This window comes from Triticum urartu, chromosome 5 (assembly GCF_003073215.2).
Source record: "Triticum urartu cultivar G1812 chromosome 5, Tu2.1, whole genome shotgun sequence".
NCBI classification, from domain to species: Eukaryota; Viridiplantae; Streptophyta; class Magnoliopsida; order Poales; family Poaceae; genus Triticum; species Triticum urartu.
Genome location: NC_053026.1, coordinates 21259454 through 21285738, shown reverse-complemented (window position 1 = coordinate 21285738; position 26285 = coordinate 21259454). Strand labels below are relative to the sequence as shown.

At 46.8% G+C, this 26285-nt stretch overlaps 1 protein-coding gene and 1 pseudogene across 1 annotated transcript; one reads left to right on the top strand and one right to left on the bottom strand.

The window, feature by feature from the left end:
- Positions 1-379: 379 nt before the first annotated feature.
- On the top strand, positions 380-8496 carry LOC125555479 (annotated as a pseudogene).
- Positions 8497-21794: 13298 nt separating this feature from the next.
- On the bottom strand, positions 21795-25485 carry LOC125507247 (receptor-like protein EIX1). The gene is made up of 2 exons (XM_048671890.1): positions 24574-25485; positions 21795-24387 (listed from the first exon to the last, which is right to left on the bottom strand). The coding sequence occupies exons 1-2, from the start codon at positions 25422-25424 to the stop codon at positions 22065-22067; spliced, it is 3174 nt and encodes a 1057-aa protein (XP_048527847.1). The 5' UTR covers positions 25425-25485; the 3' UTR covers positions 21795-22064.
- Between the last annotated feature and the right edge of the window lie 800 nt (positions 25486-26285).

Here is a 26285-nt window from a genome sequence, read left to right as displayed (position 1 = left end):
CCTAAGCTCCATTGGTAATGCAACCGAAAGCATCTCAGCACATGTTGGACATCACACATACGGCCAAAAGGCAGCAGCAACAGCGACAAAACAAATACTCACCATTACAAGTTTGGTGAAGTGCGGTTGCAACTTGCATATGTAAACTTTGAATCACATGTTATGTTATTATTATTGTTACCAAACGTCACCAAACCAAATAGACGCTTGGGGTAATATATGCCAACGTGACTCATCCTTTGCTTTGAGTAGGAGAACCCTGCTTTGACTGGGACTGCTGGACATCTGGGGATGCTGTGTTTTTGGCATATTACTACCTCACATGTCTCCACAGAGCTCAACTATTTCAAAATGTTTTGTCCAGCATATATACTAAGAAGTAAGTAATCAGACATGTTATCGTTATAGTTCAGAGATCTAGTTCTAACCCCTCCCGAAGTACCCATATCCTGAGACAAATGTCTCCTAATCCCCTTCTCCTTTCTCCTCCTCCACAGGACTACACAACTTCTAAAACTCGCCATCACTACACTACGACTGTATTGTAGCCGGGCTTCTTCTCCAGGTAATTACTATTTCTTTTTTCTAGGAAAATATCCTCGCAGGATAGCCAAGTAGTGTGCTCCTCCAGCGATTTACAGTTAAGGCATGGATTTGGCGCTGACGACCCTCAAGATTACTGCTTGAAGCAACTGTGCAATTTCCCCCTGCTTGTCTGGATCTTGTCCATCCTCCTACATCTATTGCTACTTTTGGGTTGAGACACCTTGAACCCTGGTGATTGTAATAATAGGACATGCGCAGAAACTATGTTATGCTGCTGTCTCGAGGACCCTGCTTGGTTACCTGAGACTTCTATGTTTGGCCACTGCCCTTTAGTTTCTGAGTTTCTTTTGAATTGTTGTAACTTAAAACTGCCGGTTTCTTTAATGGAAATTGAAACTGGTTTTATCTTTCATTCAAATAAATTCCATAGAATTTCTGAGAGTGGTTTTATGAAATGTTTCATGCTAAAGTGTAGTGCTGTGAAATGTTTTCTTAAAGGTGTTGTATTTATTGTATTTTTTGTAAGTGTATTGTCATATGATATTTACTTGCCTTTCATCTACATTTAGTAATCTTGGAGCCATGTTTAATAGCTTCATAAATAATGCAGTTGCATTTCGTCTTGGTTCAACAGTATTTTGTTTGTAACTGCAAATGGATAGCCAAGCTATTACCCCAAGTGAACTGGAGCGTATGCTATATGATAAAACCGCAGAACCAAAGGCCCTACCATTATCACTTCTGGAGCACATCACTAGCGGTTTCGCTGATGACAAGGAAATTGGGTATGGTGGCTTCGCAAGGGTTTATAAGGTATGAAGATGGTAACTCTCAGTTGCGCATGTCTTGATCACAATTTATTTGAGAGTTGACGCTACCAACACATGTTGCTGTTATAGGGAATGCTTGGCAATGGCACAATTTCTGTGAAGAAGCTTATCGAAATGGTTGATATTGATGAGAAGAAATTCAGCGAAGAGGTTCGTTGTCTGATGAAGGCAAAGCACAAAAATATAGTGCGGTTCCTGGGATATTGCTGTGATACACAAGGCAAAATGCTAGACTACCAAGGACAACTTGTCTTGGCAGAAGTACGACAAAGGTTACTCTGCTTTGAATATCTACCTAAAGGGAGTCTTGATAAGCAAATCACCGGTAGGATCATATGGAACTATTTGGTTGAAGCATCAATATATTTGGCCTTTAATGGTTAAGGACTTCATCAAGTATCTCAAACACTAAACCAGCTTTCTTCGCTGCCATTTTGTAGATGCATCTTGTGGACTTGAATGGAGAAAGCGCTATCAAATTATCAACGGAATTTGTGACGGTTTATATTATCTTCACCAAAAACACATCGTTCACCTGGATCTTAAACCTGCAAACATATTGCTAGATGATAATATGATGCCTAAAATTGCTGATTTTGGTCTCTCGAGGTGCTTTGATGAAAAACAAAGCCAGACTATTGCTTCAAAACTGATTGGAACTATGTAAGGTTGCTATGAAAATTGAAATCGCTTTTGTTATGTATGAATTAATGGATATTGGTCCCTTTTCCCATTAATCAGTTAGATTATATAAATATTCATGCAGGGGATATGTGGCACCAGAATTCTATATGCGCAGGCACATCACATTCAAGTTAGACATATATAGTCTTGGCATGATAATCATAGAGATACTAACAGGAGAGAAGGGATATGCTGATATTGACAATGTAAGACGTGTCCGTACCAACATGAAGGCTTGATTTCAAGATTACTGAGTTACATTACTTTGTGTAATACCATTCTTCCATTTCTTACCTGAGAGACGCCATTCTTCTATTTAGGCATAGCTTAATATCATTCTTTGATCACAAAGTAATGCAACTTGTAGGTTAGGTGAAAAAAAATCAAACATCTTTTCTGCAGATATCAAGATAATCTTAAAATTTCTAGATACGTAGGAATAGTGACGCCAGTTGCCACAATGCAGCTACATGTTACAATCTATTACAATCTGGCTGACAAATATTTGAGTTGTAACATTTTGCCATAGTACGGCGTGCTAAATTGTCCTTAGATGTCCACTATTATAAGATGTTCTAACATTTTTCTGATTCGGATGTATATAGACGCATTTAAGTGTGTTTATTCACTCATTTCAGTCCATATGTAGTCCAAATGGAAATGTCCAAAACATCTTATATTTGTGAACGGAGGGTGTACAAATTAAGTGATATATAGTTACATAGTGGGACGCTACACGTACCATTTCCAATATGAATGCTCCTCCTTTGCCGGTTTGAGTTGTTCGTTTTAGCTAAGCTCACTGTGTTTGGTTGTAGCTTGCTATGCGACTATTAATCTTTGTAATGGCCTGTTGCTTCGGGGGTGGCATAAGCGTTTTGCAATTATTTTAGGACTCCTTTTTTTTAACGCTTTCTTTGAATTTTGGCACTCTGCTTTACATGAAGATACACAGATCCTCCATTTGTTCCTTAAAAGATATGTTGGTCCTTTTCATAAGACGTGATGGCAATTTCGCAGGTACTTGAGAAGTGGAAAAGTAGGTTGGATCAATCACAGGCAGACACACAACTGGTACAAGTACAAGTTTGCGCTGAGATAGCAATAGAGTGCACCGACTTTAACCCAGCAAAAAGACCAGATACACAGCATATAATGGATAGACTTGGTGCAACAAAAAGTGCAGATGAGTCTGCTACTGAAACTGGGGCAAAAATCCAGGTAATTAAGCTTAGACAAAATTCTAGTTAGTTAGCTACCATGTGCCGAGTGTGTTCGTAGGTAGGTGTTTTGGTTGTTATGGTGAAGTTCTTTTTTAAAAATAAAATAAAATTGGGTTGTTGTGTTGCCGATTTGTACTGTAGGATGTTGTATTCTTTGAAGGGTTTAATTTGTCCTACCGTCGCTTTCTCAAATTTTGGAGGATCAAACTTCTTATGTTTGGGGATATTGCATTTTTTCCAAAGTGTATTTTCACAACAACCTTTTATCAGCTGCAGGTTTGCACTTTCTTGAAGGAGTCTAATTAAAAATCATCTATTAACTTTGATTTTGTTATAAATAATCTCAAACTTATTTAGGTTTCCAAGAGATGATGACAGTGATACCTGTTCGATCAATTCCATGTACTTACAAATACTATTTTCTTGCAGTTGACAGCCGTGCCTTCTTGTCCCACAACTGATCCCAAGAATATGATGGTTGATGGCTTGATGCATTGAAGAAATCGACAAAAGAACTGTACAAGATGGCATATCAAAACCCATGTTTCAGCTCCACGCCAGACAATGTCTCTAATATGCAGCAAGTTACTGACAGAAGAGAAACAGCATCAGATGTGGAAGAAGCACTAATCGTCGGGAGAACTGAAGAAAAACAGAAAATAGTGGCTACTTTATCTGGGAGTATAACACCAGAGTTTACTGTCCTTCCAATATATGGCTTTGGAGGTATTGGCAAGACAACCTTGGCTCAGTTAGTTTTCAACGATTCCCAGTTCGTAGACTACTGTAAGGTGTGGGTCTATGTGTCCCAAAATCTTGACCTCAATAAAATTGGCAACTCTATAATATTACAACTATCAGCAGAGAGCCATGTAGCTGAAAGGCAGATGATACATAATAAACTCAGAGTGCTACTTGTTGATAAAAATGTTCTTATTGTCTTAGATGATGTGTGGGAGAAGAATCCAGATACACTAAAATCTTTGAAGGCTATGCTAAGGCTTGGTGTGGCCAGCACAGTGACAGTTATTGTAACCACAAGAGATGAAGCCATTGCAAGGGAAATTTGTCATACAATTGAGCCATACAAGCTAGAGACTTTAACAGACAATAATTGCTGGAAAATAATAAAACAGAAGACTGCCTTTAAAGATCGAGTCGACAAGAAACAATTGAAGCATACAGGAAGGGAGATTGCCACCAAGTGCGGAGGTGTCGCCTTAGCAGCTCAATCGCTTGGATACGCTCTGAATGGCAAGACGTCTGATGAATGGGAGTCGGTGAGAGACAATTATATATGGAACGTATCTACTTCGGAGGACCCATCATCCATAAATAATGAAGTACTTGCATCCTTGCGGTTAAGCTATAGCCATATGTCTGAATACTTAAAGTTGTGCTTTTCCTATTGTGCAATATTTCCAAAAGGTCACAATATAGTGAAGTACGATCTATTTCACCAATGGATAGCTCTTCGACTCATTGAGCCATCTAGGATATTTGATTCTATGCAGCTCTGCGAGAAATATATTACACAACTCTTGGGAATGTCCTTTCTCGAATATTCAAAGCCACCTTCGGTGAGTTACTACATAATTATACTATTATTTTCAATTTTATGTATTTGAGCTCACATTGGAGCAAAAGCATATCATCATGTGCATATAATAGTATGGTGCCCATGTTGTAAAAAAATGCAACTTAACAAAATCATAAATATTATATTGTACAAAGATGTGAGGTTGTGCTCAACAAAAAATCGTGACAAAATATAATCATTTGTGAAATGCACAAATGAGATAAATTTGAACAAATTGTTCCCCTATTTTGGCATCTGTTTCGTACAGATTAAAAATATATGCATAGTTTACAAAATACACCTGTGCTAGTGTTCATATATACTCTAATACTACACACCTCTGCGAGTCTTTTAAAAAATGCAACTGCGTGTAGTTTCTAATGAGTTTACATCCCATGTGAGCCAAATATCAGCACCTTGAAATTCCCATAGAAGTGATATTTGGCATGTGGTCAGGTAATATCAATTATGTACTGTTTCGCTACACATGTATAGGTTACCATACTTGTTAAAGTGTAAAACTAGTCATTGTTCTCTATATTTGTACATCAAGGTCAATGAGTCACTGTACATCTTTGGAGATGGAAGAAAAAATTCATGAGAAGAGGCATTGCATGGGTGTGGCAAATTTGTCACTTCGTTGATGGTGCTCCTGCTCTATTGCCAAGTAGTATCCAACATGGAAATGGAACTAGCTTGCTGTTATGGTACTTCCTCCCATGGAAGCACGGCCAACTTTTTTTGATTGATCCTCCCATATATTTGTTTCTTTAGTCCACTGTACTAACTAATTTCTTCTTAACCTGTACAGGTTTCATATGAAATACTAATCCCAAATGGGCATGAAACATATCGTACAGAAATTTCTATTAAATATTCTATGATTACACTTCTGTACAGTGCTATGAAAGTACTTCTATTGATAAATATATACTACTATAAAATGAAGTAAATTCAAAATTCTGACACCATTAGGTATTTTTGTTGCAGAGTGATAGACATCGGGTCAAAGATGTTGCATTGTTCACAATGCATGACCTAGTGCACAATCTCGCAAGAAGCATCTTGGCCGATCAAGTCAATGATAAGGGCGGTGCTGGGGGAAACAGATGCCGCTATGCATTGCTCACGGACTGTACGAAGCCGTTGCAGTTGTCCATGACTTCTCCTGCAAATATAAAGGCGTTGCATTTTCTTGATTGTGGCAAATTAGCACTTCATGAGGATGCATTTTCACTAGCTACATGCCTCCATGTCTTAGATTTAAGTCAATGCCTTATTTGTAGGTTACCTGATTCCATTGGTCAACTGAAGCAATTAAGATATCTTCATGCTCCAAAGATCCAAGGCCATGTGATTCCCAGTTGTATAACCGAGCTCTCAGAATTAAATTACCTCAACCTTAGTGGCTCCCGTAATATCTCGGCATTGCCGGAGTCAATTGGTGACATGAAAGGTCTGATGCATCTCGACCTATCAGTATGCACTGGAATACGTAAGCTCCCAATATCATTCACAGATCTCAAGCAGCTAGTGTATCTGGATTTATCATACTGCAATATATCTATATCAGAAGCTTTTGGTGGCTTTACCAAACTTCAATATTTGAATTTATCAGCTGGGCTTATGGGTAAAGTGACTAATACGGAAATGTGGCCCGAGGTTTTCAGCAATCTAATCAAACTCAGGTACTTATATCTATCGCACTGCATAGATCGCATCGCTCCATCAGAATATAAAATGGGCAGATTGCTTGACTCTATCAGCACCCTTTCGAATCTAGAGCATCTCGACTTTTCTTACAGTTCCATGCTTTCCAGTATACCAGAAAGTATTGCCAATCTTAGGAAGCTTCATACATTGGACCTCTTAGGCTGCCATGGCCTAAGTAAGCTTCCTGATAGTATGGTTAATATGGTTAGTTTGAAGGTTCTAATTGTGGAAAAGGAGGTTAGATTGGATGAATCTTTGCTCTTTCTGTCAAATATTGCCTCATTGCCTCACTTTGTGGTGCATGCTTCAAGTGATAATTGTAGCAGCAATATCATCCGGCTGAAGCCTACAAATCCTCATGAGCTGATAATAGGTAGACTTGAAAACGTGAAGTCTGCAGAAGAGGCACAGAGTATAAAACTAATAGAGAAACAAAGAATTAAAGATTTAACATTTCAATGGACTGTAGATGCTGCTAGGTTTGTGGATGACAATGATGTGTTGGAAAAACTAGTGCCACCAAGCAGCGTGCGTACATTGACCATAGCTGGTTACAGGAGTGTTAGCATTCCTGGTTGGCTTTTGCATCTCCCTAGTCTTTTGGGCTTACATTTGTTGGATTTACCCAAGTGCAAAAAGCTACCACCACTTGGGCAACTACCAAACCTACAACGGCTGAGTCTCAGCTATATGGATGTGGAGTTGAGGATAGAGCAATGTGCCAAGTTGAGAATAAAACCATGTCAGCCTAGAGCTATGTCTTTGGACATAGTAGATTGTGATAATGTGCTATCATCATGGGGACAGAGCTTGTCACACAACACTGCTTCCTCCTCTTCTCCAACAACTCATCTGAGTGTTGGTTACAGCAAGGTGCCCATGCATCAGTGGAGGTTGCTTGAACACCTCCCTGCCCTTCGTTGTTTAACCATCGACAGTTGCAGTGATTTGACCACCTCACCTGAGATTATCCAACACCTCCCCTCCCTGAAATCATTGCACCTCCGATCATTGTCTCTCGACCAGGCACAGGCAGAACTCCCGGGTTGGTTGGTTGCTCTGACATCACTACAGGAACTAAGTCTATCTGGGTGTGGAAGCTTGACATCTCTACCGGAGTGGTTAGGAGAACTTACCTCTCTCGAGAAACTTGAGATCGAGTACTGCGAGTGCATCAGGTCTTTGCCCAACAGCATACAACAACTGACTAAGCTTGAATATCTATCCATTGATGGCTGCCGTACATTAGTGAAGTGGTGCGAAAAGAACAAGACGAAGCTTGCTCACATCAAACAAATGGTATGTGCCTGCTAAGCTATCTGTTGCATTGCTTTTATTCTCGCACCGCCTGGTCTTTCTTTATCAGCAAATACACACACACACACACGAGTAGTTGTCTATTTTTTTTGTCTACTTGACGCCTCATGCGTCTATATTACTGTATAGAATACCCGACACTTGAACTAATAATTCATCTATGCATACTCTGTTCTGATTATTCCGTCTGTTGTTCAGTTCATCCCAACATCAGACGGCTCTTTAATTTGGGTGAAAACATCGGATGACTCAGAGGAAGAAGACACGGGAATCCCAGATCTGCACAGTGATATGATGAACGTTCCTGGTTTCTTCAGACTCAGATGAAGGAGACACGAAGATTCCGGCGGATGTGCACAGTGCTATGATGAGCGTTCCTGGCTTCTTCACAGAATCAGATGAAGAAGACACAAAATTGCTGGATCTGCAGAGTGCTATGAGAAGCGTTCCTGACTGCTTCACAGACGCAGAGGAAGAAGACACGGAAATTCCGGATCTGCATAGTGATATGATGAGCCTTCCTGGCTTCTGCACAGAGGAGGCTCTGCATTTATCTAATCCGTAGCGTCAGGTGGTTCATGTTGGTGCTACGATACTACTAAACTGTAAGCATTTTGACATGCATTTTTTTAAAAGGGGGGTTCCCCGGCCTCTGCATCAGAACGATGCATACGGCCATTTTATTGAACAAATAAATAGGTCCCAGCAAGGTCTTAAAAACTCCAAATAAAAATAAAAAGAAGCTCACACAAAGCTAAAAGGGCTAGAAGCCAAACTAGCCAAATAAAAGACGCCACAACCGGCTGGCAAAAGAGAGATAGGTAAACTAGTTGCCTATCCTATTTATTTTTTAGAAAAGGAGGATGGCCCCCGGCCTCTGCATCTGGGAGATGCATACGGCCACTTTATTGATTATTCTCGAGGACCTTACAAAGTATTACAACAATATGCCTGAATCCACCATCTTGGCAACTACCCAAAATGATGAAGGGGTGCTAGCTGGACCACTACCCAAACCACTCACCTAAGCCTAACATCAAAAGCCGGAAGCCGAAACATATTCGAAAGCCCCAACCGAGCCACATACCGGGTCTGGGGCACAATCCGGTCAGACGCACTCGTGTGTCGTCGCCGCCATCTTTCACAAGTCCGTCTTCAGATCATATTGAGGCTTCTACCTTATTTGGCCACTCTGCCATCGACGTCACCATGACACCAGACAGCAACCTCCTCCCGCGCGAGTCCATCTTCGTGCATCGGACGCCGAGCCTCCACAGCGCCATGCCGCCGATATCCGCCGCCATCGATGTGTGAGATGAAGCACCGCTCCACCATCCCCCTAGCCAGCACTTACTCCAAAACGATGCCCCCAGAAGGGAAAGCGATAAAACGCCATCATCGTCTGATCCGGAAGACCCAGATCTAGGGTTTCCCCCGGAGCATCCCGAGCTTGATGACGCAGACTGTAACGACGATACCTCGACAAGGGAACGACATCTAAGACGCCGTCTGCCATGATCGTAGTCGGCGCGATTTTCATCGGCAGTTGCTCTACTGGACGTGCACCGCCGACGTCGCTGGTCCCTTCAACCGGAGCAAACTCCAAAACAATGCCCTAAAGAGCGACTACGACGCAAAAGCGCCGCCATCGCTCGATCCCAAGGAGATCTAGGGTTTCCCCCGTAGTTGCCCGCGCTGTCAAGGGCCAGACAAGGGTAGAATCCCGCGGATCTGCCCAGCTGCCGACGAGTCGCACCCACCACCGTGCCAACGGCCGACCAGCGATCAATCTGGCCGCGCTGCCGCGAACCGATCCAGTCACGCCGCCGCCGTCCCTGGCGGCCGCACGCACCAGATCGCAAGGCCTCCTGCTACGGGGAATCGACGTCGCCGAGGCGCCGCCACCACCCGTCGTGGCGACCGGCCCGGCGGTGCCGGCCCACGCCAGCCCCACCCGAGCGAGAGGGCCCTTGTCCCCGCCGCCGCCATCGACGGCTAGGCTTCGCCTGGCCGCGCCCTTGGGCGGCGGCGAGGGAGGAGGAGGAGGAGTGGGGGAGGTTCGGCGGCGATGGGATCTGGGGCCTCCCGGTCGCCCATGCGGGGGGCGGCTCGGGAGGGAGACGTCAGTTGCTTATCCTATTACATGACCATCATCCAAACCGGTTGAAAATATTCCGAGCTACCATCTCCCAGCGGATAGATCCAGTAACCAAACGCTCTCTGGCCTCCATCGGAGTGAGTAGCGACCACGAACGGATCAACGTATGTACGTACTTGCTGGAAGCGAAAGCTAAGTTATGTTCTCTCACTGCTTGCTTGCTTGCTTGCTGCTTTATCCTGCATCCTTTGTGTCATCGTATGTACTTGCTCGCCATTTGAAGTCCGGAAGAAAAAGTCTATGAAAAAGCAACCGAAGAAGGGCAGATCCAAGATGGACATTCTTGCTAGTTGTCTAAAGCGCAGGTGTGCTCAATCTCGGTTGGGAGATTTGATTTCACCGAACTTTAGGAGGTATGTGAAGACCGCGGCATGTCGTTTGCCAGATTCAGTTCTATATTCGTTCTCTGTTTCTGCGAATAGTTCCAGTAATTGGTTTCAAATTGTTAGATGTAGTAAGCCAGTGATTGATTGGTTTCAAATTGTTAGATGTAGTAAGCCAGTGATTGATTGGTTTCAAATTGTTAGATGTAGTAAGCCAGTGATTGATTGGTTTCAAAACTGTACAAGAAGACCAAGGACAATCCATGAAAGGCACAATTAGATGAGAGGAGTCGTCGAAGGATCACAATACCAAGATTTGGAAAGCGGCCTAATGCACCACACCGGCATGCGTACCAAACACCACGATGCAACAGAGGAGCATCCACAATCGACGAATGACAAGCACGAACTCCGCCATGGAAATTCAGGAACGATTAGCAAGTTGGGGAGGCGTCTTGCAGCATCATTGAGCAAAGATGAACCAAGACAACGCCAAGAGCACGAACCCCCTTCACCAAACTCATCAGCAAAACCAGCAAGAAGGAGGACTTCAACTTCCATATTTATCTGACCAAGCAAGGAGAAGAGCCTTGAACGTTGATCGTCTGGTCGCCACCCAACAACACCCCGGAGAGGTAGGGTGTCATACAGGAACGAGGTCATCCAAAGAGGATAACGCCCCCGCTAACCCGGCTTCGGATGAAAAATCAGACCACTCCAAGGCATGACCGAGCCAAAAGCACGTTGACAGAGCACCGCCATCCCACTTCACACCAACCGTCGACCCCAATTCGGTCGCACCACCACTACCAACATCCCCATAGCGAGCAGCTACCCAACAAAACAACCAGCCGACTTCAGACCACTGGCGGAGCTAGGCAACATCTTTTGGGGGGGCCAAAGATAAATATGAATGTTTGGGGGGACCAAAAGACTCTAGTTTCACTAATCTTTCTTCCCAAAAAAATTTCCTTTACATATTATACCAAAGCTGGGGGGGGGGGGGGGGGGCATGGCACCTGCAGCTTACAACATAGCTCCGCCACTACTACAGACAATGCCTTCAAGAAGGAATGCGACGCATATAGCGCCACCATCACCCGTTCCAGGCGGACCTGGAACCTGGGTTTCCCTGAAGTCGCGACTAGGATGGTGAGCTCAACATTACAAAAACGCCTTCAAGAAGGTTTTGTGGTGCCCACAAGCGGCACCGTCGTTGGCTCCGGTGAGAGCACGGCTTTCGCCGTGTTGAGCACACACATCCAAAGAGCCGATTGATCAAGGTAGATTGCTCACCTGCAGCACAAGAAGCATAAGGCCCAGCAGCCCCGACGCCACTCAGACCCGAGTCGAACCACCGCCACCAACCACCCCTGCTGCTGCGCCCATCCGATCTCCCAGGACAAGCCGCCACCACGTCACTGCAGAGCTGCACCACCATCGACCAAAGCAGAAGGCTCTAGGCCGAGGCAGCACCACGTCCAGCCCAAGTTCACATGGCAAGGGATGTCAGCCAGGACAACCGCAGCCCAGCCATCATGCCTTGCTCGGACTCCACCGGAAGCAGCCAACCACACCACCCCCAACTCCTGGGCAACGCCGCCAGCCAAGACACGGCACACCGCTGAGCACCGTCGTCGCAGCAAGCAGCCGAGCACCCCGACGTGGATCTGAGCGCGAGGTGCAGGCCACCGGCGCAGCCCCAGCTCCACCTCGCGCCATGGATGACGCCCCTAGCCACCACCTCCGCGCCAGAGGGGAAGCCGTCGCCGCCCGCCCGCCTCCGAGCGGCCGGATCCAGCACGGCCCATCGCCCTACTCTGGCAATGAGACGGCCGCGAGGAGCAGCAGAGTGCGCGTGGCCTTCGCAGACGGCCCCTCGAGTGGCGAGGTGGGAGCGCGGCGGCGCGACGAGGGGCCCCCCGTGTCGCCAGAGAGGGGCGACGCGCGGGGGGGGGGGGGTGCGAAGGGCCAGTTTAGAATCGCCCCCCTCCCCAGCTTCTCCCAGAATCACCACTCCATATGTTTTTTACAATCCTAGCTAATTAGACCTTAACTAGATAGGATTGTAAAAAAAATATGGAATAGCGATTCTGAGAGAAGCTGGAAAGGGGGGCGATTCTGGGAGAACTGCCGAAAAGAACTGGCCCTAACTTCTGGGCTGGAGGATTCCTGTGAGCAGCATTCTTGCGGCGGTGGATCTGGGGTTCTCGGCCCAGATATGTTCCCCTCCGGTGACGATTCTTGGGTTCTTCTAGCGTAAGGCCAACTCCACCGCGCGACCCCAAACGGACGTCCGGATTGGCCGGATTTTGTCCCTTTGGGGCGCCGATGGGTTCGCCCGTGTCCGCCTTTGTCAGATGGGTCGTGCGTGCGCGCACCGCGCGGCCGCACCCCAAATTGTGTCCGGGGTGGACGTGAATAAAAGAAATATTAAAACTAAAACGAAATAACTAAAAAACTAAATAAATACATTTTAAAAAAACATAAAATATATACAGGGGGCGGCCACAAAACGGCCCAGTTTCCATGGCCACTTAAAAGGCCCATTTTTCATAATTAACATATAAAACAAAATAAAAAAATGCCTCCGCCTCCCGCGCGCTCCTGCCGCGCCCGTCGGTGCCGTGGCCGTCGCCGTCTTCACTAGCCGCCGGTGTCGTCGTCGTCGCTGACGAGGTCGACGTAGTCCGGCGGCGTCCACAGGTGATCCAGAGGTGCGTGGTGGACGGGGGCGGGCTGGACGGCCAGAGCTGCCTGCACCACCTCCTCCCGTGGCGAGGCCTCCCGCTCCGGTGACCGCGGCGGAGTGGGGCACCAGTTCACGCCCACGCCGGCGGACATCTCCGGAGCAGTGCAGGACCAGCGCCACCTCTAGCCCAGCAGCTGCTGGAACGCGGCCGGCGGGTCCTCCCTCCTCTCGTCCTCCACGGCCACCATCTGGAGCTCCGGGAAGGCGACGTCCCCGGCGGCAGAGAGGGCCATGACCTCCTCCAGGTCGTCCCACTGCCGCTCGTCGTGCGTGTACATGGAGTCGTCCATGACACGCTTGAGGAGACGGGCCTCCTCCTCCGCTGACATGCGAGGAGGTGGAGGGGGCGACGGAGACGGCAACGGCGACGGCGTGGGCGTGACTCCGCGCACCCGCCTACGCCCACGCTCCTGGGCGCGCCCCTGTCGTGGCCGCCGCGGCCCCGTCGAGGTGCCGGCGAAGAAGGACGCGTGCCTGGTGTCGTGCTCGTCACGAAACTAGGTGTCCCACAGCGCGGAGTCGGGGGCGTACCTGGGATCGTAGAAGAGGTCGTCGGGGAGGAGGCGGCGGCGGCGCTCGATCTCCTCTTCGCGCGCATGGCCGCTCGTCGGGACCGGCGGGATGGGGACCCGGTCGGCGGAGAGGTGCCAGTTATTGGGGAGATGGGCGTCGCTCCAGGGGAGCGGCGTCCTCGTCTCCCAATAACGGCGGCACACCGACGCTCGGACGTAATGCCGGTCGCGCTCGCCGGCGGACGTGGGCGCGATGGAGAAGGCGGGCGACGCGGGGGCCTGGCGTGGTGGCGATGGCGAGGCGGGCTCCTCCTTCTTCACCGAGCCGCGGCGGCGTCCCGATGAGGAGCCGGCCTCGCGGTCGTGCCTGCCTTTGCGGCCGTAGTTCCAGAGGCCCATGGCTGCGGGCGGCCGGCCGGCGAGGTCTAGGCTAGGGTTTGGGACGTGGTCGCCGCTGTCGGGTTTCGAGGAGGCCGCGGGGTGGCATGGGGCAGTGTGGACGACGACCTGTCCACGCTTCCCACTTAAAGAAGGACGGCGACCGCTCGACGTGCGGATGACAGGTGGGGCCGCCCGCTCGTGCGCATTGATGTGGGCGGGTGGGAGGTAGGTGGCCGCCTGCCACGCGGCCCCGGTGCGGACGAGCGTGCGTCCGTTTGGTGTCCGCCGCGACCCAAACCCGGCGCAAGTTTGCGCTCAAAATGGGTCGGCCCAGACACAAAACGGACAAGATGGGTCCGGGCCGTCGCGCGCTGGGCCGCCTCCTTTGTCCGTTTTACCCCAAACGGACGGGGCCTGACAGGATAGGGTCGCGCGATGGAGTTGGCCTAAGATGATGTTCTGCTTGATGCCGGACCCCATTGATCTGGCCGTTGACGAGTTCCAGAAGGCTCCTCCGGAGATCTTTATTGGGTGCTTGATACCTATAGATTGCTAGATCGGATGGAATTTGGTTGTGTGCCCCTCTATTTCAGCCCGTGTGGCTTCAGGATGGTGTGACATGAAGCTTCGTTGTATGTTGACATTGTGGGATATGTCGGTATTTTGATTTCTATGGTGAAAACAGTGGCGGAGAATATCATGGTGGCTGAGATCTGAGGCCTCATAACGGCGGACCATGTCTTCGAGGCGATGCGGACTTTACTTGGTGATTCGTGACTCGTAGCAGTAGCATAGGCAAGTGGTGGCGACAACACATGCGGAGTACAAAAGTCATAGCTTTCAGGATGAAAACCCAAGGTCTGACGTTAATTAGTTGTGGCTGGCAGTGTCCTTTTTTAAGGCATTGTTTTGAGAGCGTGGATTTTCTCCGGATGAAAACCTTAGATCTATGCTCGAGCGATGACGGTGCTTGTGCACTTTTTCCTTCTTGGAGGCATCGCTTGTGAAGAATTTCGACTTCGGGTGTTGTCTTGGTGGTGGTTCGTGCTGCAACTACAAGGAACTAATCACTATAGCGGGATCATTCTTTTTTTCTTTTTTTTTTGGTTGGATGCATCTGTAATGTCTTTATGACATTTTGTTGTTATAGAGGCTGGGGTTATTGGTATCTTCGCGATATTAATGTATTCCCTTTATAAAAAAGAAGCCTGTGAATGTGGAGAAGACTAGATTCCGAGAAGATAGATGGTTAGGCAATGCTAGTTTATCCCTGTCCTTCCCTAGATTATACATCGTCTCTCTTGATCACAACATTACAGTGCATGATTCTCTGGCTGATAATCTCTCCAATCTAAAGTTCAGATGAGCTTTAGTGGGAGAAAAAGCAGAGCAGTGGGCTAAATTGACTGAGCTCTCTATGCTAATGTTTCCTTGTATGTTTCTGAGGATAAACTATCATGGATGCTTGCTAATTGTGGTGTTCTTGGTGTTAAATCTTTTTATACTGCTATATGCAGGTGGGCCGTAAGGTTCCTTTTATGTTTTTGTAGAAAGTAAAAAATTCCTCTCAGAGTTAGGACTTTTAATTCTCTGGTTAGTCTTGAAACAGATTATTCTAATTAGAGATGTCCTTCTTCATAGAGGTGGGTGTCTGTTCTGTGGCAAAAATGAATCGATTAATTTTATTTCCAGTGTCCTTTATACAGTAAATGATACTACGCTCCTGTTTGCAAAGGAGAAGCTACAGTTATACTGAAAAAGTCTTTCGCCCCGCTTTATAAATAAAGCAATGATCAACAATATCCTGGTACAGACGTACTCCACCACAACACATGCACACCCTCAAGGCGGGATACATAGGCGTTGAGCGCAGTAACACAACCCAAGCACTACTCGAGCAACTGGGGCTCCACCAATGAACACGCCACCACGAAGAGATGCAGCCGCATACGACCAAACCGTGGGCTCCAAGACGGTGCCTTCAGGAAGGGTACGACACGGGAGCGCCGCCACCGCCCGATCTAAGGATCAAGGTTTCCCCAGGAATCACACGACAGACACTGAGAGCCGCGACGATGCCTTCAAGAAGGGACGAGCTACACCGCCGCCGGTCTGTCCGAAGATAGAGCAGGTTTTCACCCCGGCCAATACTCACTGCCATCAAACGCTGCACCCCGACACCCACGCCGCCCACACGGCCATGGCCACTGGGCAGCACCAAGCGACGGGCTCTGCCCATGAGCACCGCGCAACCACCACCAGGGCCGACGCCCCGGAATCCAAGACCTAGGAACCACCTCACCCGACACCCGCCGCTACGTACCCCAGCGGAAGAGATGATCGGATCCCGGGGCAAACAAGTCCATCGATTCGTCCTACAGCTCCGGGCGCGAGACGAGCTTGGTCCTGCTGTCGGGCGCGAGACGAGCTCGGTCCTGCTGCCGGGCGCGAGACGGTAGGTCCTGCTGCCGGGCGCGAGACAAGCTCGGTCCTGCTGCCCGAGCACGAGACTAGCGATGGGTCACAACAGGGAGAGGGCCATCCCACCGACGAAGATTGCGCCCGAGCATCGAGAAGAGGGGTCGAAGCCCTTCATAGGCCGCTCACCTACTGGCCGACGCCGAAGAAGTCCAGCCGCCGCCGTGAGACGATCCTGACCACCGCCATGAGCCACCACCACGCCGTGGTAGCCCACATCCACGCCGAGCACAGCATGCGGCACCTGTCATCGCCGGATCGGCCGGGGGCCGGCAGGTCCACCACCACCAGGGGGCACTGCAGCAGGGGCGGCCACCAGAGCAAGCCACCACCTGCGGCGAGCTAGAGCCCCGCCACCACAAGGGCCCAGGTCGCCCCGAGCCGCAGCTGCGACAGATCTAGGTCGCGCCCAAACGTCGCCGCCGCGGGAGCAGGGTACGCCCCCAGCCCGCACCAGCCACCCACGCCGCCGCCAGCAAGCCGCGCCCCCATCACCAGCCGCGCCGCCGTTCCCTGAGCCAGCGCCGTGCTGCCGCCCAACAAGGATGGCCTGCGCCATCCAGCGCCGCGCGGGGGAGGAAGAGGCCCCGTCGCCGCCCGAGCTGGCCGGGCTTTGCCCGCCAGCACGTTGGGGCGGCGGCGAGAGGAGGGAGAAGCGAGGAGGGGGTCGAGCCCCGCGGGCTAGGGTTTCCCCCGCGGCGTTGCTCGCGGGTGCGGCCAGGGAGGGGAGGGGCGAAGCTACAGCTATCAGAGAGAGTTTTGATATAAGAAAGACTTTTGCTCTGCAATATATAGCAAAATAAAGAATCTGTCTGCAAGGGTAGACAGCCCTACCATCTTTACCTCTCATAAACTGCACCCCATGCACCAGGTTGATTATCTTTGGATCGTACACACTACCTACATTGATCTTCAGATTGTCTTCAGGGCACCAGGGCTCGGCTTTCTCCATCCCAAAAAGGTGTGATGGAACCCGGGTGCCCCGACACCCTGTTATCCTGCTCGTCCTGCGACTTCAAGATTTGTGCCAGTCACTGTCCAGCTGCAGAGACTTTGCAGTAGCAGATTAATTAGCAGGCCTTTCTAAGTAGAAAACAGCGACGGGAGGAGAGACAAGTATGGCAGGACTAGGGGCCTGTTTGGTTCCAAATAAGTCACCAACTTATAAGTTGAAAAGTGAAAAAAATGACTTATTTTGCCAAACAGACCCAACTTATAAGTCACCCCAACTTATAAGTCATAAGAGGGTGTTTGGTTACACGGACTTTTTTTTGACAGAAAGACTGTATGGGAACCCCCTACAGTATAATTGGTGCAACAAACCCAAATTGCAAGTATCATGCCTTGAACCTGGGTAGGTGGGAAGGCATCAGCCCCTTCTCGCCACTAGGCTATGCCTATTGGTGTAGGGACTTAAAAAAGTCCCTTTAAGTCCCATCTAAACCAAAGAGGAGGTACTTATAGAGACTTAAAGTGGGCATTTGGGACTTATGAAATAATACTCTCAAGGAGGGACTTATAGGGACTTATAGAGGGTGTTTGTTTCCAGGGGCTTATTGGTTTAGGGACTTAAAAAAGTCCCTACAAGTCCCATCTAAACCAAACAGAAGGGACTTATAGGGACTTAAAGTGGGCATTTGGAATTTATGAAATAAGACTCTCAAGGAGAGTCTTATAGGGACTTATAGTTGTAATATGGTCTTATAAGGACTTATAGTTGTAATATGGTCTTATAGGGACTTATAAGTCCCAGGAACCAAACAGGTAGGGACTTTTTAGGGACTTGGGACTTATAAGTTGGGACTAAAAAAAAGTCCTAGAACTTATGAACCAAACATGGCCATAGTTGTAATATAGTCTTTTAGTCCATGTTAAGTCACAGGAACCAAACAGGTAGGGACTTTTTAGGGACTTTGGACTTATAAATTGGGACTAAAAAAAGTCTTAGAACTTATGAAACAAATAGGGCCTAAGTTGCTCCATCTCAACTTAAAACTTATAAGTCACCCTCTTTTGCGTGGGTTCCACCACCTTTACATAAAAAACAAGATGAAAAGGTGTGGTCAGGTGACTTATAAGTCAGATAATAACCAAAAAGACGTGACCTATAAGTCACTAGAACCAAGCAGACCCTAGGCTTGGCAGGAGGTGTTGTAGTCCACGCTGGTTAGGTGATGGTTGAAGTGACAACACACTGATGGTGCATGTGCCCACCCGCATCACATGAGATTCCCGTCTCTCTCCCCTCGCACTCCAACTCTCTGAATAGTTTTCTTTAAATAAACTCTCTAAATTGCTTTGACATGCATGCGCAGCCACACGTTGTGCCTCTCTTCTAAAAACAGTCTTACATGCATGCACAAGTTCAGAAGTTCACGTGATCTGGACACCTTCATTTTTTTTCCTGTAAAAATGCGGCAGCCAAAGCAAAATAATAAATTGTTATGTTCTTGAGTGGCAGCAACAGAATAATAAATGGAAGATGTGTCGCACTTGCTTCTATGTTTGTTTTCATTCACAGGCCGACATGTTGCATGCGACAATGGTCTGGTGCTGACCGGCTGAAGGAATCTGTTCACGGCAGGACGTCTCTACCTTTTCGTTAGGTGGAATCAGCCTATGACGCACAGTGCCAGGTAGACCTGCTAATCAAATGCATGCAACAGGACGTGGTACAGATCTCTAGGAACTGAATTCTTCACGGGCAGTGGAGATAAGAGGGTGTCTAGGCACCCGGGTTCTGCAATATGTAGCAAAACAAAGAATCTATCTGCAAGGGTAGACATCCCTACCATCTTTACCTCTCATAAACTGCACCCCATCCACCAGGTCGATTATCTTTGGATCATACACACCATCTACATTGATCTTCAGACTGTCTTCAAGGTACCAGGGCTCGGCTTTCTCCATCCTGCTTGGGTGGGTGGGCACTTTTTTACCTTCTCCTTCCTTCCTGACTTGATGCTCTTTGTTTGTCTGTCGGTGATTTCTGAGGACCATTTCTTTGGTTGCTGCTGCCTTTTGTTGCTAATTTGAGGGAGAAAAGTCGCGTGAGAGAAAATGACGATAGAGATTGGTAGTATTCTGTTAGTTAGTTTGTTTCTAACTGATGAATGCCGCTCTGTACTCTCTATGCTGCTCGAAATCGGATTTACAGCGCCCGTGGCCCGTGGGAGATTTTTGCACCTTTGAGTTTAACTTGTTCGGTCGCTGTTGGCTTGGCCACGAATCAAGGTGCCGCCCTGTCTCTGCTTCTAGTACACGGTCAGCTCTGCCTGGTATAGTCGAGTCGCCGGCATGGAAACCAACCTGGGATCCAACGAAAATCTTGCATCTAAGTGGAGACCAACACTACTAAATGCCTTCCAAATTTCAGACCTTGTCAAGACTCTAGTTTTGCAAGGTGCCATCACCCATGCGACATGTGCGACTGAAAGATGAATTGTTTGTATTAGGAAAGCAACTTATCTTTATTGAAGGCCCAAGGGGCATATATATATTACACATGACTTGAGGTGTAAGGAAATCAAACATAGACTAATAAAGACTCCTAGACCAATACTAATACTCCTCAACACCCCTCCTCAAATGCAAAGCGTATGCAATAGCATTGCATTTGAAGAAGTGTAATACTAAAAAAATGATAATCCAAATCCGCGTCTTGAGAGTGTCGTCCGAGCATGAAGAATCTTCAAAACTTGTCGAGTCGCCAAAGGGGATAACGAAGAGATGGCACAACAGAGGAAGACACCGCATCGATAAAAGATACAAAAGAAGTATCAAGATAAGATGGGTTGTCAAAAGAAGATGGCACATCAAGAGAAGAAGCATTGCTTAAAGAATCATGACCCATAAAAACCGACGGTGAAAGAAGCTCGGCGGCAAGAGAATGGGCTTAGATCCACAACGCAAAGAGAGGCCACATAAATCCTATACAAAGGATAATGACCAGAAAAAAAAGGCTGACGGACATAGGTATGATGGACTCACATGACCTAAGAAAACATAAAACATCAATGGATTTGGTGGATGCAGTGAAAAATAAAAAATAAAAAAGCTAGAAAGCACATAGTAGACTATGGAACGACAAGTGACAGGAGCATCACATAGCAACAGGAAGCAGCATCACGTAGCACCAGTAAGCAGCTAGTAGCAGCATGCAACCATGCGTTGTAGCTGCATGAAGAGCCGAATCAATCTAGTCAACACAGGTTTGATCGGATGGCTGGACATATACCGGAGGCGGCAGTGTCCGTGACGCGGATGTGGCAGCCCAGCGTTGGCCCGAGCGGAGAAGGAAACCGGCGGGTCGATCTGGTCTAGGCATTGACAACAGACAAAGAGATCTATCGAGGCGAAGTGGCAGATATTAGCAACTGGAGCAGCGCCGATGGCAAAGAGGAAGGCAACAGCGGCCGGCAAGGAAAGCAATGGCGCCGTAAGATTGGATCGGGAGGGCGAGTTGCGCGCTCGAAAAAAATAACCTAAGCTCTGATACCAAGTTTGGAAAGCAATTTATCTTTATTGAAGGCTCAAGGGGCATATATATATATATTACACATGACTTGAGGTGTAAGGAAATCAAACATAGACTAATAAAAACTTTTAGACCAATACAAATACTCCTTAACAGTTTGATCAGAATCTTCATCACCACAATCGTACGGCCCTAATACTGACAAGCTCGTAACCTGAAGAGAAAAATGAGACAAGAAACCAGCATCTACACATAATGTACTCTACTTTGGCGGTCTCCGTAGAAACTGTTTCATGATTGTGAATCTGTAACACGCCTCTGACCGTCCTGCCTCAGAAGAGGAATTAATATTAGTTCTCTGTGAAGTACTCTGTACCAAGCAATCTTAATATACCTAAATCACTTACGAATATCAGTTACTTTCAATTTACCCATACGCTTCAGTGCAGCAAAAGTTCAGAAGAACTGTACAAGCACTTGATTACCAGAGAAAACCCAATGGAGTGAAACCAATAGATGCATAAATTGGTTTCTGCAAATGGTAAGAGGAAAACTTCATCCATACAAGAAGTCTGAATGCTCCACACAACCGATTAGAAAGCAGCACGTCAGGACCAAATGCAGTTCTAAACATCATCATGTGAATTGTACTCTTGAGAACGGGAGTACATAGCAAAGTAGAGGATTATAAGCTCAAGTTTTGCAAGAATTTCCATCATTTATTTGGTCTAGATGAAGAATCCATTGCAACAACAACAATGAAAATTAACTCATCCCGGTCGCAGAAATGAGTTCAAAATATTTAGAAAAAGAAGCTCATGATTACAGTCCATAACAATAGTAAAGTCTTACATGTAACGGGATATTTGAACAACACATAATTCTTGCATGTACCACCATAATTATACAATAATGATGTCATAAATGTATCAGAAGAACTAACATCTTCATCTCTATTTAGAGGTATAAACAAGGCACATGATAAAACATATGGTGCTGGAGATCTTCCTCGCCCTGGTTAATTGGTAGTCGAGAGCTCCCACTCAATGGGTTGCAGCACAGACATTGACCCCTTCAGAGGAAAAAAGTGCTTACTCTGTGGCTGTGTTCTTTGCGAAGCTTGCCCACTTCACAACCACAAATACATAGACTTGATCATACACCTCATCGAAGAGCCGGAAATAAGCAATTCTCCATGTCCTCTTGAACAACAATGCAAAAAACACCACCCAGAGTCCCACCACAAGTCCCAGCACAAGACCAAAATGAAAGCTCAGTGGATCAAACTCTTGCTTGTTGCTACCGAGATCACCATGGATAGAAGTAACATTTCCTGAACAACCTCTGTGCAGAGGAAGCCCACAAAGTCCACTGTTGCCGATGTATATAAGTGAACGGTTATCCGAATTAAGGGTGTCAAGTTGCCGGCCAGAGGGTATCCTTCCAGATAAGTTGTTGTAAGACAGGTTCAAGGCCTCCAACAATGTCAGACTTGACAAGCTCGACGGGATTTCACCAGAAAGCTTGTTCTCAGAGAAGTCGAGAGATACCAGTGATTGCATGGCCCCAATCATGTCTGGAATTGGTCCACTCAATTTGTTTGATGATAAATTCAAGTTCATCAGTGCAGCAAGGGAAGTGACGCCTGTAGGGATTTCACCGGTCAAAGAGTTACCTGATAAATCAATGCTCACAAAATATGCAAGTGTTGTACCATACAAAAGCTGCTGTCCTTTTGTAACTACTGACAATATTTCTCCAAGGTGACCAGCTGCCATACCGACCGGGCCGTCAGTTTCTCTAGTTGCCATATACATATCATACATATCCATGAATTCCTTTTGTACTGTTTTCATAAGTGTTAGGTTCAATAGATGCCAAGGTATTGCACCAGAGAAATTGTTGCATGATAGATCCAAGTATTGAAGGGACCCAAGGCTTGTTATGTTGACTGGAATATTATCAGAAAATGCATTGTGGCCCAGTAGAACAAAACGTAAATACTCCAGATCTCCTATCCATGTAGGCAATCTTCCAAAGAATTTGTTCCATGCAAGATCCAAGAACTTTAAATCTGGGTTATTCTGCAAAAATGCTGGGAACTTTCCTGATAAACTGTTGTTACCGAGCAGAAGATATTGCATTTTTTTAATGCCAAAGCACTGAGGAATTTCACCCTCCAAAAAGTTGTTTGACAAATCCAGATACAATAGCTGTTGCAATTTGCAAATAGATTCTGGAATGTACCCACCAATTTGATTTGAATAGATAAGCAACATTCGAAGTCGGCAGGCTTCAAAATTTGATGGTATTCCTCCTGAAAAGTTATTGTTGGATATGTCTAACATAGTGATATTTGTGAGCAATGAAGGTATTGACCCGGTGAGCCGGTTTGAACTTAGGTAGAGTTCTTCCCAAGCCATTCCATCCATATGCGCTGGCAAGCTTCCACTTATTTGGTTGTTAGAGATGTTGAGATATGTTGACTGTGAAAATGTATACCAAAACCAATTAGGAAACTTGTCCTCTAAAGCTGTGCTCGAAATATCAAGTGAATCGATTCCCCGCAGCTGCTGAAGCCAAGTTGGAAAGAGAGGACCCATTTGACAAGATGAAAAAACTGCAGACTGTAGACTAAAAGGAGAGCGCCAATTTGAATCAACTACAATCTTTAAATTATTGGACGACAAGTCTATTGTCTTCAAACATTGTAGATTTGCAAAGTGCTCTTCCGTGATCACACCATTAAGGCTGTTTTTGCTTAGGTCCAGATCAACCAGATTCTTCAGAGAACCTAATTCAGTGGGTACACTTCCATTGAAGTGATTACTGGAGAGGTCTAGGAAGGTCAAACAAGTTGAATTCATAACTTCTGGTGGTATTGATCCAGTAAGTTTGTTGTCTTCAAGAAAGAGGAACGCCAAATGCTTCAATTTTCCAAGCTCGACTGGTATACTTCCAGTCAAGTTGTTGTGGCTCATGTCCAAATAAGTCAGAGCAGTAAGGCCACCAATTTCAATTGGTATCCTATTGAGTCGATTCTGTCTGAGATCAAGATTGGTTAAATGCACCAACTTCATAAGCCCTGGCGGTATAAGCTCAACAAAGTTGTTGCTGGACAGGTCAAGCACACTCAAGCTGCTGAATTCCCCTATAAAATTTGGTAGGGTCCCAATGAATCCGTTTCCATGGAAATGCAGCTCCATCAATATTTCCCATGTGCATTGCGGCAACCCCTCCATCAACACCTCTATATCTCCAATCATAAAATTTCGAGAGAGGTCGAGGATTTCCAAACAGCAAAGATTTTTAAGAAGATTTTTAAGGTTTCCAGTCTTATTCAGATTGTTGTCTGACAAATCAAGTACCTTGAGTGATGTCATGTTTCCTAGTGCGCCAGGAAACTTTCCAAATAGAGCAGTTTTAACATGGTCCCTCTTACCCCCTCTTTTCACATGAGAGGTAAGAGTATAAAATAGATCTTAGCCGTTGATCTCATCAATAAATGGCTTGATTGACTCTTACCTTCTTACCTCACATGTAAAAAAAGGAGGTAAGAGGGACCATGTTAAAATTTGCCTTCCAAATAACTGATTTCCACGAAGACTGAGGTATTTGAGGCTCATCACTTTCCAAAACCAACTTGATGCAATTGAGTGGTCTAAATAATTCCAGGACAGATCAAGCTTCTCGAGTTTCGTGAGGTTAAGGTAGGGAAGCGATTGGCTTGCATCATCAAGTGAACAGTAAGCAAGATTAATAACCCTTAGAGATGGAACCATATTCAAGGTACAAGGCCAGTCAGCTATCCTTGAGAGATTTATTCTGCTCATGCCAAGGTACTGCAGCAATGGTAGTTTTGTTAACCAGGTGATGTCCGTTGAGTAGATTTCAGAATAACCCTGACCAAGGTCGAGATGATGCAACTTAGACAGGTTACCAAGCTGAGAAGGAACTCTACCAGTAAATGGCATGCCAGTGAGGTTAAGATATCTCAAGTTCCCCATGGAGCCCAAGAACCAAGGAATAACGCTATTTGGCCCCAAACAGTTCATGCTAAGATCCATGTGCTCTAGATGCTTCAAGGAAAGGAGAGAGGGACTTATCTCGCCGACCAATGAATTAGCATCATCGCACACATCATAGCGATCAAGGTCCGGACTTGTATTGCGAAGGTGAAGCTTGATGACATGGCCTGTCTGGTTGTTGCAGCTGATGCCCCTCCACCGGTAGCAATCCTGTCCGTGCCATGACGCGAGGGCATGATCGCCGTCACTTGTGATGCCCTTGTGGAAGGAGAGCAAGGCGGCCCTCTCGGCTGGGATGCAGCCGCCGCCATGGGCATGCTGATGCACCACTTGTGAAGATGAAGCGATGCTTATGGCGATGAGGGTAGTGAACAAGAGATGCATCTTGGAAGAACAACAGCTGAGTAGTTGGGGAAGCATCATACGGGCTAGATCTGTATATATGCTACAGGCTTAGTGTTACTAGTATTCAGCTATGTAGCAGAGACATACTACCAGGAACGTTCGGCCATACTACTAAGCCCCACGGGGTCTACGGTCAAAGTCCCAGTCATGCAATTTTGTGACTAGAACTAGAATGTGGTGGGAGTTGCCTGCCTGCAATCACACGCCACTGTCAAGGTCACTACTCAATATTGTTTGTTGTATATGCACGTCGCACTCTGGACTTGAGCAGGCCAAAATCGAACACAACTGCTCCACAGCCCCGGGATTGCCTCTATGTACACTATTTCTTTTTGCCAAATCCACTTGCTGTTTGTCGATTATATAGAAGTATCCAACAATATGAAGCACGGCCTCACCAAAAGATAAAATGACACATTATATAAATCGACGAGTGAAAATCTCTAGTAGAATTCTGATGTCCATAGATAGGCAATGGAAACTAATCTTGTGGACATCTTATGCTAAAATACTTGAGCGTGCTAGAAGCCTTTTTGGACCAGCGGAGACAAATGGAAAAAAGAAGGGAAGACATTAATATGTACAACATGATGAAAAACGGTGAAGGCTTTAAGCCACTGCGCTTCTAGTCTAACACGATGACTATGGGTCGTGTTCCAACATGGGACATGAAGATTGTCCACCGCTATCTTCTCTTGAACCATTTCCCTTCAACTCTAGCCCATCTAGCTCTTCCTCGATCTGTACTGAAGCTAAGAGCATCTCCAGCCGTTGTGCCCGTCAGGAGGCATTTTTTCAGCCTCGTGGGGTTGGCCCGGCGAATTATTTGGCACGGGGGTGAGAATTTTCCCAGCCCCCCCCCCCCCCCCCCCCCCCCTC

Excerpts from the sequence above, each read along its gene's own strand:
- LOC125507247 (XM_048671890.1), bottom strand. The coding sequence starts at position 25,424 with ATGATGCTTCCCCAACTACTCAGCTGTTGTTCTTCCAAGATGCATCTC. Across the intron at positions 24,388-24,573 it reads CTCAAATACCTCAGTCTTCG|ATTTGGAAAGTTTCCTGGCG; the intron begins TGGAAATCAGTT and ends TAAAACTGCTCT.